The 17,841-nt window shown below is 41.0% G+C and overlaps 1 protein-coding gene across 5 annotated transcripts in view; it reads left to right on the top strand.

Annotated features, from left to right (window-relative positions):
- ZCCHC10 (zinc finger CCHC-type containing 10) overlaps positions 1-17,841 on the top strand; it is a 48,457-nt gene that overhangs the window by 12,449 nt on the left and 18,167 nt on the right. Inside the window, exons 3-4 of one of the 5 annotated variants that reach the window (XM_089909318.1) lie at positions 8,557-9,719; positions 10,002-10,219. In XM_089909318.1, the coding sequence (XP_089765444.1) occupies positions 9,612-9,719; positions 10,002-10,219 (326 nt within the window). In that variant the 5' untranslated portion in view covers positions 8,557-9,611. Of the gene's footprint in view, positions 1-8,190; positions 9,720-10,001; positions 10,220-17,841 lie in introns of those variants that run through there. The other 4 variants (XM_089909317.1, XM_089909319.1, XM_089909320.1 and 1 more) reach the window with 4 other exon arrangements.

Genomic DNA, 17,841 nt, shown 5'->3' with positions numbered 1-17,841 from the left:
TTAAATGGATTCATGAAACTTCACTGAAGAAAATGGAAAAGAAACAGAATAGTTAGTTTTTCTGTTTGTTTGTTTGTTTGTTTGGCCATGACATGTACCTTGCAGGATCTCAGTTCCCCAGCCAGGGATTGAACCCAGGCCATGGCAGTGAATGCGCTGAATCCTAACCACTAGACCACAGGAAACTCCCAACAGTTAGAATTTTTAAAATGCAGAGACAGGGCATAAATGTTTTGTCACAAAAATAATCCTGGTTCAACATGTAATGAATGGAAAGGTGTATAATACCTAAAATGGAGAAGATTTACAAATGCTGGTAATACTTGGAAATTTGAAGCAACTCTTAACAATGTCTGGAGTTGATTCAAATTTTCCAAATTATCAAAAGATTGCTAAAAACCAGATGGTGCAAAAAAAAAATCTTTATAGCAAATTTACCCATAGCAAGTACAAGAAAAGGATCTGTTGACAACTCCAGAGCCGTCTTGAACTTGAACTGGTGCTGTACAAAGTGCTTCTCACAAAAAATTTAAGTGCTCTTAGGATGTACCTGCTTTTTTTAGAAAGAGGCTATCTTGCCACTCTTATTCATTAAAAAAAAGTGTAATTACTATTTTCTTTTTTGCTTTAGACACCAAATAAACTGAATCTTGATTTAGTATTTTTCTGATTAGCATTCTAATGAAAAATGATTTAGAGGTATTTATTTTTAAGTATTTTGGCCAGTTTGGGTTTTTTCACTAGTAGCACTAGTAACGTGGAAAAAAATTTAAAAAGCTTTTATCAGTTGTTTTATCTATCACAGAAAGGAGTGTTTGGTATGGTAAAATATTACTCACTTCGTATTTTTTAAACCTTAAGATATACATTCATAGACAATACTAAATTTTTACAAATGTTTAATCTATATACACATAAGGACCTAAAAGTAAATTCTGTGTTTTTCCATATTTTTTTACATTTACCAGAAGTAAAACTTTTCTTTAAAAGTCAAAAACTTAAGAAATAATTGTGTCTAGAAATAATTCTGCCACAACTAAGAGTTTGCGTGCCACATCAACTAAATCCCACATGCTGCAGCTAAGACCCGACACAGCTAAATAAATAAATAAATAAAATTCTCCAGAAACATTGTCCATGATATTTTAAAATGTGTTAGAATTAGTTAAGTTTCAGTTGTGGGACTTCCCTGGTGGTGCAGTGGTTAAGAATCTGCCTGCCAATGCAGGGGACACGGGTTCGAGCCCTGGTCCAGGAAGATCCCACATGCCGCAGAGCGGCTAAGCCCGTGTACCACAACTACTGAGCCTGTGCTCTAGAGCTCACAAGCCGCAATTACTGGAGCCCACGGGCCCACGCACCGCAACAAAGAGTAGCCCCCTCTCGCTGCAACTAGAGAAAGCCTGCGCACAGCAACAAAGACCCAACACAGCCAAAAATAAATAAATAAATTTATTTTTTTTTAAAAAGAAAACCTCAAACATCTCTATCTGTAGATAGTGGAAAGTAACATGCATTGTTTTCTCAATCTCTATTTTAAGTTTTTCCGTAATGAAAATGGATCATTTGTGTTTTAATAAAGGCAGGAGGGGTGTGGTTTCAAGACTCGAGCTCAAACCGGGATAAAGTCATTTTTGCTTCAGGACCCACATCGCAGAAAAGGTACACTAGAGGGGGTGGGCAGCCAGAGACATTCGATGAATGAGGGTATGTCTGGAAGAAATATTAGATCATCATTCCGAATTTCACATGAACTTTAATAAATCAACCATCATATATCTGACCTTGCAATTAAAATGTTTGGATTTAGAGCACAGAAGTTCATCATCCTCACCAGAAAAGGGAGAGAGAAAGAGAGCTGAAGGTATTTTCATTTCAGCTAGTTTCCTTTGTTTTTGCTATATGACATTTCTATTTTTAAAAAATATTTAAATATTTATTTATTTATTTTTGCTGCGCTGGGTCTTAGTTGTAGCACACAGGATCTTTTTTTTTTTTTAACATCTTTATTACAGTATAATTGCTTTACAATGGTGTGTTAGTCTCTGCTTTATAACAAAGTGAATCAGTTATCCATATACATATGTTCCCATATCTCTTCCCTCTTGCATCTCCCTCCCTCCCACCCTCCCTATCCCACCCCTCTAGGTGGTCACAAAGCACCGAGCTGATCTCCCCACACAGGATCTTTTAATTGTGACATGTGAGCTCTTAGTTGTGGCATGCATGCAGGATCTAGTTCCCCAACCAGGGGTCGAACCCGGGCCTGGGAGCACGGAGTCTTACCCACTGCATTGGGAGCACGGAGTCTTACCCACTGGACCACCAGGGAAGTTCCTATATGACATTTCTAAATGTTTGGCCACCTGTAGGCCTTTGTAAAACACGTTACCTCTCCCATTGTTGTCTACTTGTGAAAAATTTTACATGGAAATATCTTATGAAGAGGTCCTGTTATAGGATATAATGTACAGCTTTTGTTTTTTCTGCTCAGCATTCATTCCTTAAAGTATTCCTCTGATCTTCTTCATTCTGGTGGCTTGCTAACTGTGGGATCCCACCCCCCACCAGAGGGATGGGCACATCTCACTAAGAAGCCAAGCAGACTCCTACAAGGGAACTTCACTGTTGAGATGAGGCACACAGGTACCACAGGGGGTTGGACCTGGTCATCTGCTGACAATTGCCTAAAAAGGTAGCACACAAGCTCCTATGACTAAGATCTGGACTTTTCTGGTTCAAGGCCTTCTCAAGGCTGTACTTCCTCTTTCTAAATTATGAGCCAGCCAATAAACTACTAATAAATTCTTTGTTTATTTAGCCAAAGTTTTGTTTTGTGTTTCTTGCAATTGAATCCTAAAAGATATAAGGGAATTCGTTCTATATTATCTCAAAATACAGTCATTCCTCAGTATCCTCAGGGGCTTGGTTCCAGGACACTTCCCAACGCTCCTGAAAAATCCGTGGATGCTCAAGTTCCTTATACAAACCAGTGCAGTATTTGCATAAAACCTACACATATCCTCCTGTGTACTTTAAATCATTTCTAGATTATTTGTAATACCTAATACAATGTAAATGCTATATAAATATATACATTTATATAAATTTATACATTATAAATGTATAAATTTATGCATTTATACATTTATATAAATGTAAATGCTATATAAATATAGCATTGTAAATACATGTAAATACTATGTAAACAGTTGCCGGTGCAAATTCAAGTTTTGCTTTTTGGAACTTTCTGGAATTTTTTTCCCAAATATTTTCGTTCTTTGGTTGATTGAATCCATAGGTACCCAACCTGCAGATAAGGAGGGCTGACTATAAACAAAACTGGCTAGAGGGGAAGGAGAGTTGTATAATGGAAAAAGCTCAGGGCAGTGGGCCTTGGATAAATCACTTAACAAAGAGGTCTGAGTCTCAGTCCCTTAATTTGTAAAATGGGGATCCTCTGGGGGCAAGGCACAGAAACTTGACTTGAACCATCTTCATCACAAAAGAGATTTACTGAAGGAAGGCTGTGATAACCCAAAGAATCAAAGGAAAAGGCAATCAAGTCTAGGTAGGTCTTTCTGTCTCTCTTCTCTACTTCTCTCAGCATGTCAACTTCCGTTTCTCCTAAACCAGCAAATCCTGGACTCAAAAGCACACAGCTTTATATCACAGCAAAGCATGTCTTCAAGGCCCAAGGACCCAAGCAGCTGTGTATGAAGATGAGAGAATACGAAACAATTTTTGAGTATTTAGTTTTCAAGCCCCCTTGGAAAGTGGAAATAATTGAGGAAGGCAGCTCTTAGCCCACTCCAGGGAGCTTTAGGCACCACTCTCACCCACAAGCCCAGAGGTAGATGGAAGGGCCATCCTTTTTTTCATTTGGAGAACCAGAGCCTCATATCCACAGAGGCCCAAATGGCTTTCCACCAGTCCCCTTGCATGGCCACTCCCCTTTACAAAACAAATGGTCTCCCTGCTCTGAACCTCTCCCTTACTTAACCAAGTTAGTCAAATTCTCTTATCCTACTGGAAGGAGAAGAGCTCTTTTTGTGGTACGCAAAGGCATATGAAGGAAGAACCCACATTTGATTTTGCACCAGGGTTCAATTTTACAGCACTTTTTCCTGAATAGTTGCAATAACTAGTTGTAAAACATAATGAAAGGGCAAAAACCTTTAAAGTTGGTGGATCTGTTCTCTCCCCTCTTCCTGATGCTGGTGGAACTAGTTTCCATTGTGGTTAGTCTCACATTCTTATGAAAACACATTCACCAACTTCTGGTGCAGGATTGTAACAGGGAAGAACTAAATCGGACTCCATGTTGGATCTGTTTCTTTGACTGTAACCTTTGCTCTCTTTTGCTTTTGTTATTATAATCATACATAATGACCTGCCACAGGGAACCCTGCTCCTCTGCCTGAATGTTAAAGTGCCTTTGTTCAGGTCACAGGGAGACAATCTGACCCTGCCCACCTGTGAATGGCTGCAGAAAAGAAGAAATTAACACATCCCCTTCCTGATGATGGCCAAGCCAGATAAAACTAACGACCTTTTTACTTTACTTCCTCACCTCCTCCCCCTCTCTGTTCTATAAAAGAAACTGGCATCCAGACCCCGATAAGATGGTTTTTGGGAGACCCTAGTCTGCAGTCTTCTTGGTGTGCCGGCTTTCCGAATACAGTCACTGTTCCTTGCCTCAACACCTCATCTCCCGATTTATTAGCATGCCATGCGGCGAGCAGAGTGAGCTTGGACTTGGTAACAGGATCAGCTACATAATATATAGGGCCCAAGTACAAAATTAAAATGTGAGACTCCCTGTTCAAAAGTTATTAAGAATTTCAAGACAGCAATAGCAAAGCATTAAGCCAAGTGTGGGACTTTTCTAAGCACAGGTCCCTGTGGAGTGTATCGTTTCCCTGCTCATGAGGTGGCAAGCTATGTTCTGTGCTCAGCTCTCTTAACCACAGATGCTCATGAACCGATCAGGGTCAGGGCAGGAAACAACCATCCTGACCAAAAGCAACCCAGTTCAGAGAGATGCAAATCTCCCTCCAGCACATCCATCCTTTTACATCCACCTTTCCCCCACATCTTTTTTTTTTTTTTTAGTCAAAAGTTCATAGCTTTATTTATAACAACCAACAACTGGGCATGCTCTATGGCACATCAACAAGTTAATGGATAAGCAAGTTGTCGAATAGCAATAAAGTTGAGTACAAGTTAGCATTAAGAATTAAACTATCTATAATTGTAATAACTTGGGTGGATCTCAATATGATTGAGTGAAAAAAGCATTATTAAAAAGAACACCGTATTATTCCATTCATATAAATTTTAACCCATTGCAAAGTATCTACAGTGACAAAAAGCTGATCAGTGGTTTCTGAAGGATGGTGACAGAGGGGTGGTAATCAGGAATTACAGTGTTGCATTAAGAAACTTTTGGTGGTGATAGATATGTTCATGATCATGATTGTGGTGATGATTTCAGCCTTATAAAAAGCTTATAATATATAAAATATTTTATAAATATCAAATCTCATCTTCATACACTATAAATATATGCAAGTTATTGTATACCAAACCTCAATAAAGCTTTAAAAAAGTGTATTGTCCCAAAATGAATATATCATGGAAAATAAATACCACATAATAAAATGTGCCTTTTGTCTATGTCTCCTACTGTTTTCTAACATTGAGTTATGAAATAAATCCAACTTTGTTTCACAGCAGCATAGTGTCAATTAAAATCATTAGCTGAGGTAAGGTTTAATTCTCAAAACCAGTCTTTCAATTTCAGTTTCCTTTTTTTTGTTTTTTAATTTTTTTTTATTGGGGTATAGTTGTTTTACAATGTTGTGTTAGTTTCTACTGTTCAGTGATGTGAAGTAGAGTTCCCTGTGCTATACAGCAGGTTCTTATTAGTTATTTATTCTATACATATTAGTGTATATGTGTCAATCGCAATCTCCCAATTCATCCCAACCCCCCTTTCCCCCACATCTTACATAACTATAAGACACTTGGTGGAAGCTTTCCTAGGATAAAAGGATAGTCTGCTTAAGTCTTAGTAGTGTTCATTTTTTTTCCTTTTTTTTAATTGACGTATAGTTGATATACAATATTATATGTTACAGGTGTACAGTATAGTGATTCACAAATTTTGAAGGTTATATTCCATTTATACTTATTATAAAGTATTTTCTATATTCCTCCTGTTGTACAATATATCCTTTTTTGGGGGAGGGGGGCTGCGTTGTGTCTTCATTGCTGCACGCGGGCTTTCTCTAGTTGTGGCGAGTCGGGGCTACTCTTCGTTGCAGTGCACAGGCTTCTCATTGTGGTGGCTTCTGTTGTTGTGGAGCACGGGTAGGCGCGGGCTTCAGTAGTTGCAGCACGCAACCTCAGTAGTTGTGGTGCACGGGCTTAGTTGCTCCGAGGCATGTGGGATCTTTCCAGACCAGGGATCGAACCCATGTCCCCTGCATTGGCAGGTGGATTCTTAACCACTGGACCACTAGGGAAGTCCCGTACAATATATCCTTGTAGCAAACCTAATAGTTTGTGCCTCTTAATCCCCTACCTCTATCTTGCCCTTCCCCCCTTCCCTCCTAAAGTGTTCATTTTTGCCAGCTAGAAATTACTTGCAGCTTTCACAAGAGTTTTTAAATTTTTTTCAGCTTCTACCCATTAAGGTTTACAGTACTTAGTGTCTGAATTTTAGCCTGGGCCCTCTGGACAAAGTTGTGAGTCCCTCAAGTCCATGAGCCTCAATGGGAAAGAGCTACATTGGCTTGGTCTTGCCGTTGAAAAAAAAGATTTTTTTTTTTTGGCTGTGTCGGGTCTTAGTTGCGGCGCACGGGATTAGTTGCCCTGCATGTGGGATCTTAGTTCCCTGACCAGGGATTGAACCCTTGTCCCCTGCATTGGAAGGCGGATTCTTAACCACTGGACCACCAGGGAAGTCCTGAAAAAGCAAAACATTATTGTATTGTGTGTGTGTGTGTGTGTGTGTGTGTGTGTGTATCTGGCCCCTGTATCTAGATGCTTTCAGTTAACTCTTGTAGGTTTTCCAGGTGTGCAAACCAAATCATCACAAAAAATGTCATTTGCTTCCTCCTCTCTATTTGTTATATCTTATTCTGTCTCTTGCCATTTTACATTTGCTGTAGTGCAATTTCTTTCTTTTTTTTTTTTAAAGCTCTTCCTGAGCCATTTGTTTCCTTTTTTTAAAATTAATTAATTAATTAATTTTAGCTGCTCTGGGTCTTCGCTGTGGCACGAGGGCTCTTCATTGCAGCCCACAGGCTTCTCTAGTTGTGGCGCATGAGCTCTAGAGTGCAAGAGCTCAGTAGTTGCGGCATGCGTGCTTAGTTGCGGTATGTGGGATCTTAGTTCCCCGACCTGGGGTTGAACCTGGGCCCCCTGCATTGGGAGTGGGGAGTCTTAACCACTGGACCACCAGGGAAGTCCCTGCAGTGCAATTTCTTTTAAAATTAGCTGACAAATGGGAATTCCCTGGCGGTCCAGGAACTCTGCGCTTTCAATGCCAAGGGCCAGGGTTTGATCCCAGGTCAGGGAACTAAGATCCTGCAAGCCGCACAGTGTGACCAAAAAAAAAAAAATTTTTTTTTTAAAGTTATCTGACAAATACATCTTAATATAGTTTTGTGGAAAACTTGAAAGTTTGTGAATAAAGTTCATCTAGAAAAATAAATACCTAGGAGCAATAAAGAAAACTGAGGAAAAGAAGAATTTTTAGGAGGGACTTGCCCTACCAGATATCAAAATATTCTATAAAATTATGGAAATTAAAGCAGTACAAATCCTGGCACAAACAGATCTTTGGAAGAAAACAGAATGTCCAAACAAATTAAATTTGTACATATTTAGTTATGAGGGAGTGGCATTTCAAGTCAATAAAGAAGTGATAGGGCTTCCCTGGTGGTGCAGTGGTAGAGAGTCTGCCTGCCGATGCAGGGGACACAGGTTTGTGCCCTGGTCCGGGAAGATCCCACATGCCGCGGAGCGGCTGGGCCCGTGAGCCATGGCCGCTGAGCCTGCGCGTCCAGAGCCTGTGCTCCACAATGGGAGAGGCCACAACAGTGAGAGGCCCGCGAACCGCAAAAAAAAAAAAAAAAAAAAAAAATATATATATATATATATATATATATATATGGCCATAGGGACTTCCCTGGTGGTCCAGTGGCTAAGACTCTGCGCTCCCAATGCAGGGGGCCTGAGTTCGATCCCTGGTCAGGGAACTAGATCCCACATGCATGCCGCAACTAGGAAGTCCGCGTGTTGCAACTAAGCGTCCACATGCTGCATCTAAAATATCCTGCATGCAGCAACTAAGACTGGGGCAGCCTAAATAAATAAATATTTTTTTAAAAGAGCAAAATGTATAATCTATCAAAATTTAAAATACACATATCCTTTGACCCAGCACTTTTACCTCTAGGAAGTCATGTTACAGAAACATGGGTGAGTGCTTAAAAATCTGTTCATTCCATCTTTGTGTTAAATGATGTAATTGTTCAACAACAGGATACTGGTTGGATAAATTGTGGAATATCCATGTAATCCATATAACATAATACATGAAAAGAATGAATTGGATCTGCATGTGCTGATATGGGAAAAGATGTCCATAAACACAGTGAGGAATGAACAAAGCAAGCTGAGGAACAGAACAGAGAGTAAGATTCCACTTTTTAAGGAACAAGATGTACACAAAGGTTGCATGACATCACCTTCTCTAACTCCCATTGCTGAATCACTCTTTACCCCTTACGCTAAATTATTTTTCTTCAGACTATTCACGCACGCTGGACATTGCGTTTGTTTATTGTCTGTAGAAAGCCCCATGTGTACAATGACTTTATTTGTTCAATGCTCTGCCTTCAGTTCCTCAAACATTTTAACTGAAAAACATAAAAAAAAATGAATGGAGACACAGAAACATACATACATATATATATTTCAAAAAGTTATCTATACACAGACCTATTAGAGAATGGACTTGAGGACACGGGGAGGGGGAAGGGAAAGCTGGGACAAAGTGAGAGAGTGGCATGGCCATATATACACCACCAAATGTAAAACCCATAGCTAGTGGGAAGCAGCCGCATGGCACAGGGAGATCAGCTCAGTGCTTTGTGACCACGTAGAGGGGTGGGATAGGGAGGGTGGGAGGCAGGGAGACGCAAGAGGGAAGAGATATGGGGATATATGTATATGTATAACTGATTCACTTTGTTATAAAGCAGAAACTGACACATCATTGTAAAGCAATTATACTCCAATAAAGATGTTTAAAAAAAGTTATCTATATTTCAAAGAGAATAAATTTCTACAACTGACACTAAATACTAAAATATCCTTAAAGAATATTTGTATAATCTTTTTCCAGTTGAAAAAGCAGCTTTACCTATATAGCCTTATAACATCATTATGAAAAATATGAGCAACATATATTTGCATTTTATAATTTGCTAAAGTCATTCTTTTTCTTTCTTTTTTTTTTGCGGTACGCGGGCCTCTCACTGTTGGGGCCTCTCCCGTTGCGGAGCACAGGCTCCGGACGCGCAGGCTCAGCGGCCATGGCTCACAGGCCCAGCCGCTCGGCGGCATGTGGGATCTTCCCGGACCAGGGAACGAACCCGTGTCCCCTGCATCGGCAGGTGGACTCTCAACCACTGCGCCACCAGGTAAGTCCTAAAGTCATTCTTTTTCAATTGATGGTCCCAATCTTGTTGAACTCATTCCTTTTTATTTTGCTATCCAAACTACTTCTAGTGTCCTGAACAATGCAGTTTTATTCATTTATATTTATATATATATAAAAATTCATTTGTATATAAAGATGGATAGATGGATCCCTCATTCGAGAATGTTCTTTTCTGCCTCTCCACGCAATATACGTGGACCCATCCTTAAAATCCCTCATTCTGACCGATCAACCTGCCTCATTCCTCTCCCTCAAACTACAGACGCACACAGGAAACACAACAGACCAGGCCCTAACCACTACTTGCCCCAAAAGCTGCCCCATTAACTCTCCAGGCCCGACTGGTCCCGCCCACGCCTACGGCCTCCGGGGTTCTAAGTCCCCGCCCCCTCTGAGGAGTTTCCCAAAACCCAGCGCGGCAGGCCTCAGCCGCGCTAAGATGGCGACTCCCATGCATCGCCTCATAGCCCGGAGACAAGCGTAAGTTAGGGCCGGAGTCGGGCCGCTGGGCGGGCTGGGGGCGGGGAGAAGCGCGTCAGCCGGCTAGTGAGCGGGCGCCGGTATGCGGGGTCGGTGTGGGATCCTCAGCGTGGCCCTGCGGAGGTTGGACGTTTTTCTCACACGTCGCCTGCCCGCGAGGGGCTCGGGCCGGGGAGGTAAGTTTGATGTCTGTGGATTAGCGATTTCGTGGAAGACGGCTGCGTAAGACCGCTGGGCGGGACCTAGGGGTGCCTGAAGAGAGTCTCGTGTTTGGTTCTCGCGAAGGGAACGCCCAGGAGTTGGTCGCTAAGAGTTCTATGCCCCTTTGTCAACCCGGCCGCCCACCCTACGCGTGACCGGGCGAAGCCTGTAGCCCTCGTCCAACACCGCCTACTCTCGCCGACGTAAACCTTCAGCCTCCTGTGCAACCTCCAGCCCACTGGCTTTTCCTGCCCCATTCCTATCGCCTTCCCTAGGAACAGCCTGACTTTTCTGTCAAGCTCTCGTCTCACTTTCTGCCATTCATTCTCCAACAAATATTAATTTATGCATTACCTATCGCTCTATGCCGGTATTTGGGTGTAAGTAAAAAGAGGTGTTCAAGACAGAATCCCTGCTTTCAGGAAGCTTTCATTCTATTGGTGGAAAGAGTCGATAAACTAAGCATTTTAAGTAAATACAGTTGATGATAAGAGCTTTGAAGGAAATAAGAGGTGATGGAAAGAGAAAAAGGTACAGGTTAGGTTGGTTGGACTGGAAAGGCATCTCTGAAGAGGTGGCATTTGAACAGAGATCGGAAATGTGAGAAAGGAACCAGTCATGAGAGGATTTGGGGAAAGAGCACCCAGACTAGCATAATTGTTTTGAGACAGCAAAGAACTTAGTTTTTAAGAAACGAAATTTGGCCATTGTGGATAATGAGCGAGAGAGAATAGCACAAGAGGTTTTCTGTGAACAGATAATGCAGGAGTTTGTGCCAGATGCCCCTTTCTTGTGAAACCTTTTTTTTCTCCTACCAGTCTGCATACCCAAACAACGTCCAACACTTTTTCACTCTGTCAGCTTTTCACGGCATCACCATTTGCCCGTTAATAATATATTGCTCACAGTCTCCTATAATGTGTGTATTTATATTTCTTTTTAAATAAATAAATTTATTTATTTTTGGCTGCATTGGGTCTTCATTGCTGCACGCGGGCTTTCTCTAGTTGCGGCGAGTGAGGGCTACTCTTCCTTTTGGTGCGCGGGCTTTTCATTGCGGTGGCATGTCTCGTTGGAGAGCACAGGCTATAGGTGCGAGGGCTTCAGTAGTTGTGGCATGTGGGCCCAGTAGTTGTGGCTCACGGGTTCTAGAGCGCAGGCTCAGTAGTTGTTGGCACACGGGCTTAGTTGCTCCATGGTATGAGGGATCTTCCCGGACCCAGGGCTCAAATCCGTTTCCCCTGCATTGGCAGGCGGATTCTTAACCACTGCTCCACCAGGGAAGCCCCTGTATTTCTTTTTTTTTAATTAATTAATTTATTTTTGGCTGTGTTGGGTCTTCGTTTCTGTGCGAGCGCTTTCTCTAGTTGTGGCAAGAGGGGGCCACTCTTCATCGCGATGCGCGGGCCTCTCACTATCGCGGCCTCTCTTGTTGCGGAGCACAGGCTCCAGACGCGCAGGCTCAGTAGTTGTGGCTCACGGGCCTAGTTGCTCCGCGGCATGTGGGATCTTCCCAGACCAGGGCTCGAACCCGTGTCCCCTGCATTAGCAGGCAGATTCTCAACCACTGCGCCACCAGGGAAGCCCTGTATTTCTTTTTATATTTATATTTTTTATTCTAAGAGCCCTGATCCTTCTCTTCTCCCTTTCATCAGACTACCTCTCATGCCTGATGAGGTTCCTTGAACATAAGGATAAAGACTTAAGGAATCAGAATGAATTAGTAGTATGCTTGGTGGAGGAAGAAGGCTTTGAAGTCATATGGTTCTGAGATCAAGAATGGAGTAACAGTAATACTTAATAGATGGGCAGTAAATGATGTCACCAGGGTCTAATCTCTCTCAGGTTTGCCCTTTTGGGTGTTGGTTCCATACTTGGTTGGATCACTCCTTTGGTCCTAAGATGGCTGCAGTATCTAGGGTCCTTTATATCCTTTCAGCTTCAAGTTGATAGCATCTCATTGTTTAGGTTGGGTTACATACCCTACCCTGAACCATGTCTATGGGATTATGAAGCTTTGATTGACTTGGACCTCATTCTCTTCCCAGGATAATTGAATGGATCCTTATAAACCAATGGGTGGAAAAAAAATAAAATAAAAATAAACGAATGGGTGGGTAGGTCAGGGGAGGTAATGATTGCTAGATTGACAAAACCAACCAATGTCCACTTAAATATGAAGTGAAAGTAAGACTTCTGGTGCTTTTAACATAAGTTTTGGAGTATCACACAGTTAAACAAATGTTCCATTTCTGCAGTATGCTTGTATTTGGTACATGAGCTACACAGAAGTAAAAGACAATCTTAGCTTTAGGAGCTTCTAGTCTTACTGGAAAGAAAACATGGTGTATCATGAAACCTGTCATGGTTTGCAGACTGTCGGGACAATTCCCAGGGAGTTGGAGAGGGAGGGCCTTTAGAGGCAAGGGGAGTCCAGGAGAATTTGGAATATTTTGGGGGGGAAAGCAGATGAGGAGCCTTTACTTTTCATTTTATATTCATCAAAAAGATTTAATTTTATTTATAAAGAGCATATAGCACTTCCATAAGAACAAGTCTTAAACTACAAGTTATGAGAAGTGAGAAAGTACTATTGACATTGTTTTTAAAAGTCTTTGGACTAAAGGAGGAAAGGGGGGAAATTTGAACTTTTCATTCAGCAGATCTTTCAGGGACTTAACTTTGAATTAGATTTCACTCACATATAATTATATGCAGCATGAGAAGATACTTGAGGAGTGAGTTATAGAGCCCTATTCCACTCTGAATGTGTTTAAGGCACTTGACCCACGTGATTGCTCCCCAGCATAACAGAGATTTTCCAGGTGAGATGGCAGTACTGCTGCTGGTAATCTGAGAACCCCTGGCAAACAGGAGTGGTGCTTAAGGACTGGAAGTAGGCAAATGCTGTTTTGATTTTCAAAGTGAGAAGGGTAGATTCCACAAACCAGACCAGTGAACTTGATATCCATTCCAGCCAAAATTCTGGCTCGATTTATTAAATACATGCAGAAAGAAAAGCCAAGATCATCAGGTATCAAGTCATTACAGATTGATACCCTTTTTGCCTTTTAGGTATTTGGATTTCAAAAAGCCATCTTGAAAAGTCTCACAATATTCTTGTGAAAACAGAACAATTAGGCACATCAGTTGAACATCATGGACAAAGAGTATTGTTTAATGGGTTTAAGTAAATATATAGAGGTATCCCATGGTGTCCTGCAGAGTTTGGTCCTCAGTTTGGTCTTGTCAACATTTTTATAAATGACTTGGATGAGGACACATGTGCGTGTTTATCAAACCTGCAGTTAACACAAAGCTGAGAGGGATAACTAATACAATGGATGACGAAATCCCAACCCAGAAAGGTCTTGACAGACTGGAACTCTATGTTGAGTCTAACAAGAAGAAATTTAACAAGGGTAAAAGTAAGTATTGTAATAGTATTTTTTTAAAGTTTCCATTTCCAACTGTTTGTTGCTAGTATATTGACTTTTGTATATTGACCTTGTATCCTGTGACCTTATTAAACTCATTTAGTAGTCCTAATAGCTCCATTTTGGATTCTTAGGGATTTTCTAGGTAGATAATCATCATTTATATTATATTTTTTGTTTATTTGGTATGTACATTTTTAAGATTTTTGTTGCATATTACCAAATAGCCCTTCAGAAAGTATCTGCAACTTACATTCTTACCAGCAATTAAGAATGTGTATCTTACGGTGCGCATTCTCCATCTTTGCCAACAATCGGCTTAAAAAACAGCTTTGCCAATCTGACAGAAATGGTATCAAAGAAGGTGGTTTCACCCAAAAAGGCTGTACCATTAAAACACTTCCTTAAGCCTTAGCTTAGAATATAGAAATGGAATATTATTAAATAGGGTATTCAGGGCTTCCCTGGTGGCGCAGTGGTTGAGAGTCCGCCTGCCGATGCAGGGGACACGGGTTCGTGACCTGGTCCGGGAGGATCCCGCATGCCGCGGAGCGGCTGGGCCCGTGAGCCATGGCCGCTGAGCCTGTGCGTCTGGAGCCTGTGCTCCGCAACGGGAGAGGCCACAACAGTGAGAGGCCCGCGTACCACCAAAAAAAAATAGGGTATTCATTTGAAAAGAAATAAATGCTGATCTTGTGTTTATTTTGAAATTATAGGTGTGCCTCATTCAGTATTCTATCTGGAAGATTTAAGTATTTTTAGGGGTGTTAATGTTTAGAACATCATAGGTGGGCTTTAGATATTGGTGAATGTTTTGTTTATAACAACAAAGCAAACTCCACAGTGCTGGTAGATAATATTTTTAATGGCTGGGATCTCAGGTTATAAGTTTCTTAATATTGGGAAAACAAACTATGAGTTGGATAAGACTTTATTTCCTTGATTCTGAGAGGCTTCCACACTCCTCCATATTTTCATTGTTAGGAAATATTGTGAAAGGCTTTGAAATGGATTAAAAAATAAAGAAGATTACTGGCTGATTTGTCTAATTCCCTGTCCTGGCTAGTGACTCTGTGAGGGCCTGTGCCTCACTGTCTTTGAGATATATATGTTTTGGTTTTTGTTTTGTTTTTTAATTTATTTTTGGCTGAGTTGGGTCTTTGTTGCTGTGCGCAGGCTTTCTCTAGTTGCGGCGAGCAGGGGCTACTCTTTGTTGCGGTGTGCGGACTTCTCATTGCGGTGGCTTCTCTTGTTGTGGAGCATGGGCTCTAAGCACGTGGGCTTCAGTAGTTGAGGCTCACGGGCTCTAGAGCACAGGCTCAGTAATTGTGGCCCACGGGCTTAGTTGCTCCGCGGCATGCGGGATCTTCGCAGACCAGGGCTCGAATCCGTGTTCCTTGCATTGGCAGGCGGATTCTTAACCTCTGCGCCACCAGGGAAGCCCTCTTTGAGCTATTTTAAAATGACTATGTAAATTGTAGAAAGCTGGTAGAAAAGATTCTTACCCATGAAAAGACAGTACAACTGATTCTTGCCCTGTGTCTATTGACCAGTTTTTTTTTTTTTTGACCAGTTTTTAACTATCTGTAAATTCGTTTCCTGCGTTCCTGATTGCTCATATATGTGTGTTGTTTGGATTCTGTTTTGAATCAATTGCAACATCTTACTGGTTCCCTTATTAATTAATGATTAAATAAAACCTTTGACATGTGTTCACTTTATATTTATGTGAGAGTCATGATTTTACATCTTTTACTAATTATCCTTTAATGTTTTTGAATTTATTATTTCTGGAATGCGTATCACAATTGTGTATATATTAAGTGTGTTAGTGGTTCTTTTTGCCTGAAAAGTGGGCAACTTAATATTAAGTCCATAGAGTGTTTTATTATTGATAGCCTTAACAATTTGCTACATTACACATTCAGATAAGCTCTGAAGTTATAGTCATGGTTCTGGCAGTTGCTTACTGAAATTTATGAACTATTACTAGGTAAAAAGCTGACTCTTCTTTATTATCTTTCAATACTACCACTCAGGACTTCCCTGGTGGCGCAGTGGTTAAGAATCCGCCTGCCAATGCAGGGAACGTGGGTTCGAGCCCTGGTCCGGGAAGATCCCACATGCCGCGGAGCAACTAAGCCCGTGCGCCACAACTACTGAGGCTGCGCTCTAGAGCCAGCGAGCCACAACTACTTGAGCTCACGTGCCACAACTATTGAAGCCTGTGCACCTAGAGCCCGTGCTCGCAACAAGAGAAGCCACCTCAATGAGAAGCCTGCGCACCACAACGAAGAGTAGTCCCTGCTCAGCAACGAAGACCCAATGCAGTCAAAAATAAATAAATTTATTTTAAAAAAAACTACTACTGAGTAGTATTTCCTTGCTTGAAACATTAGTTCTTCACATTAGGATTGGCTTAATTTTTGAACAAATGCTAAAAATAAATTACTGTCAAAATTACAGAAGCTGGCTGATGATGTGGGAATTCATTAATGAAAAGCATACTGTAAACAATATATGTCCTCTTAAACCCTTGCCTATTTAAACAGTCAGTCATTTTAGAAACATTTACTGACCACCAATTATGTGTTCTCCAGGGATAAAAAGGTGACTGCTCTAGGTCGAAATTAACAATCCAGCATCCCATCATGCAACCATGTTTTGAGAAAATTTAAATTGCCATGTATCGTTAGTCCAGATAATTGATTAGCCTAATGTGTGCATTGATATTCACAACTCCCATTTATTTGTCTATTACTTTATGCCAGATTCCTTACTGCTTTCTATACAAACATCCCAGTCTGTAGAATGGGGATATTGTTCTCAAACTCATTGGGTTGTCATGGGGATTAGATGTATTTATGTATAAATAGTACTTAGCTAAATTCCTGGCACACAGTAGTTATAAACCACGGTTATGGTCTTATCTAATTCTCACAATAACCTAGTGAAGTAGATATTATCCCATTTTTTAGAATAGAAACTGAAGTTCAAAAACTAGCTTGCTAATGAGCCTAAAGCTGTGTAGTGAAAGAGCCAAGATTTTTTTAAAAATTTGTTGTTGTGAACTATAACACATCTACAAAAAAGTTCAGACAACATAAATATGTCCTTAATAGGTAATTTTTATAATCTTTTTTTTTCTTTTTTTTTCAATTTTTATAATTCTTAACCCATGTAACCACTACCCAGATCAAGTATTTAATAAAAAATTGCCAGTATACTAGATGCCACCAAGCTTTCCCAATCACAACCTCCTCCCTCCTTCCTAAAGTAACCACTATCCCAACATTTATGGTAATTACTTACTTGCTTCTGTTCTGTGCTTTTACCATCTAACTATTCACTAGAGTTTAATTTTGCCTGTCTTTAACCTTTACACAGAATCAGACAATTTAGATTCTTTTGAGTTTAGCTTCTTATATCTAAGCTCCATCTGAGTTATATTAAGCTGGAATTTGTTCATTTTTATCACTATGAAGTATTCCAGTGTATTCTATACCACAGATCATCCATTCTTCTTTGATATTATTTCCAATTTTGAGGATTTTACAAATCTTGTTGTTAAGAATATTATTATAGTTCTTCCTCGTCCTCTTCCCTACTTGAACAAGTCAGTCCTAAAGCCGTGAGGTGGTATGGATCCATGCAGAGGACTGACTTGGCACTGGAGTATTAGAGCTGAAGGGGAGTAACTAGGGCATCCACATAGGGACGTGAACTGGCGTGCAGTGCCAGCAGGGTGCAGAGGACATCCAGTTGAGTGAAGGTCCCATGCAGTGCACCAGATCCCAAGCAGAGTGAGGGGGGTTTCCACACAGGGAGGGCCATTTAACACAAGTTGTCACCCTAGTGGGGAGAATGTCTCCATGGGGGAGGGGAGGTATAATTTGATATGGGGTGGCACAGTCTAAATAGAAAGAGAAATGAGTTCATGTGAGGTGGACTGGCCCGGCAGTGGAAGTCAGAGCCCAAGCAGGG

Source organism: Delphinapterus leucas, chromosome 3 (genome assembly GCF_059928025.1).
Source record: "Delphinapterus leucas isolate spDelLeu-1000000601 "Yukka" chromosome 3, BTC_Dleu_Yukka2, whole genome shotgun sequence".
Taxonomy (NCBI): Eukaryota; Metazoa; Chordata; class Mammalia; order Artiodactyla; family Monodontidae; genus Delphinapterus; species Delphinapterus leucas.
This window is presented reverse-complemented; position numbering and strand designations above follow the sequence as displayed.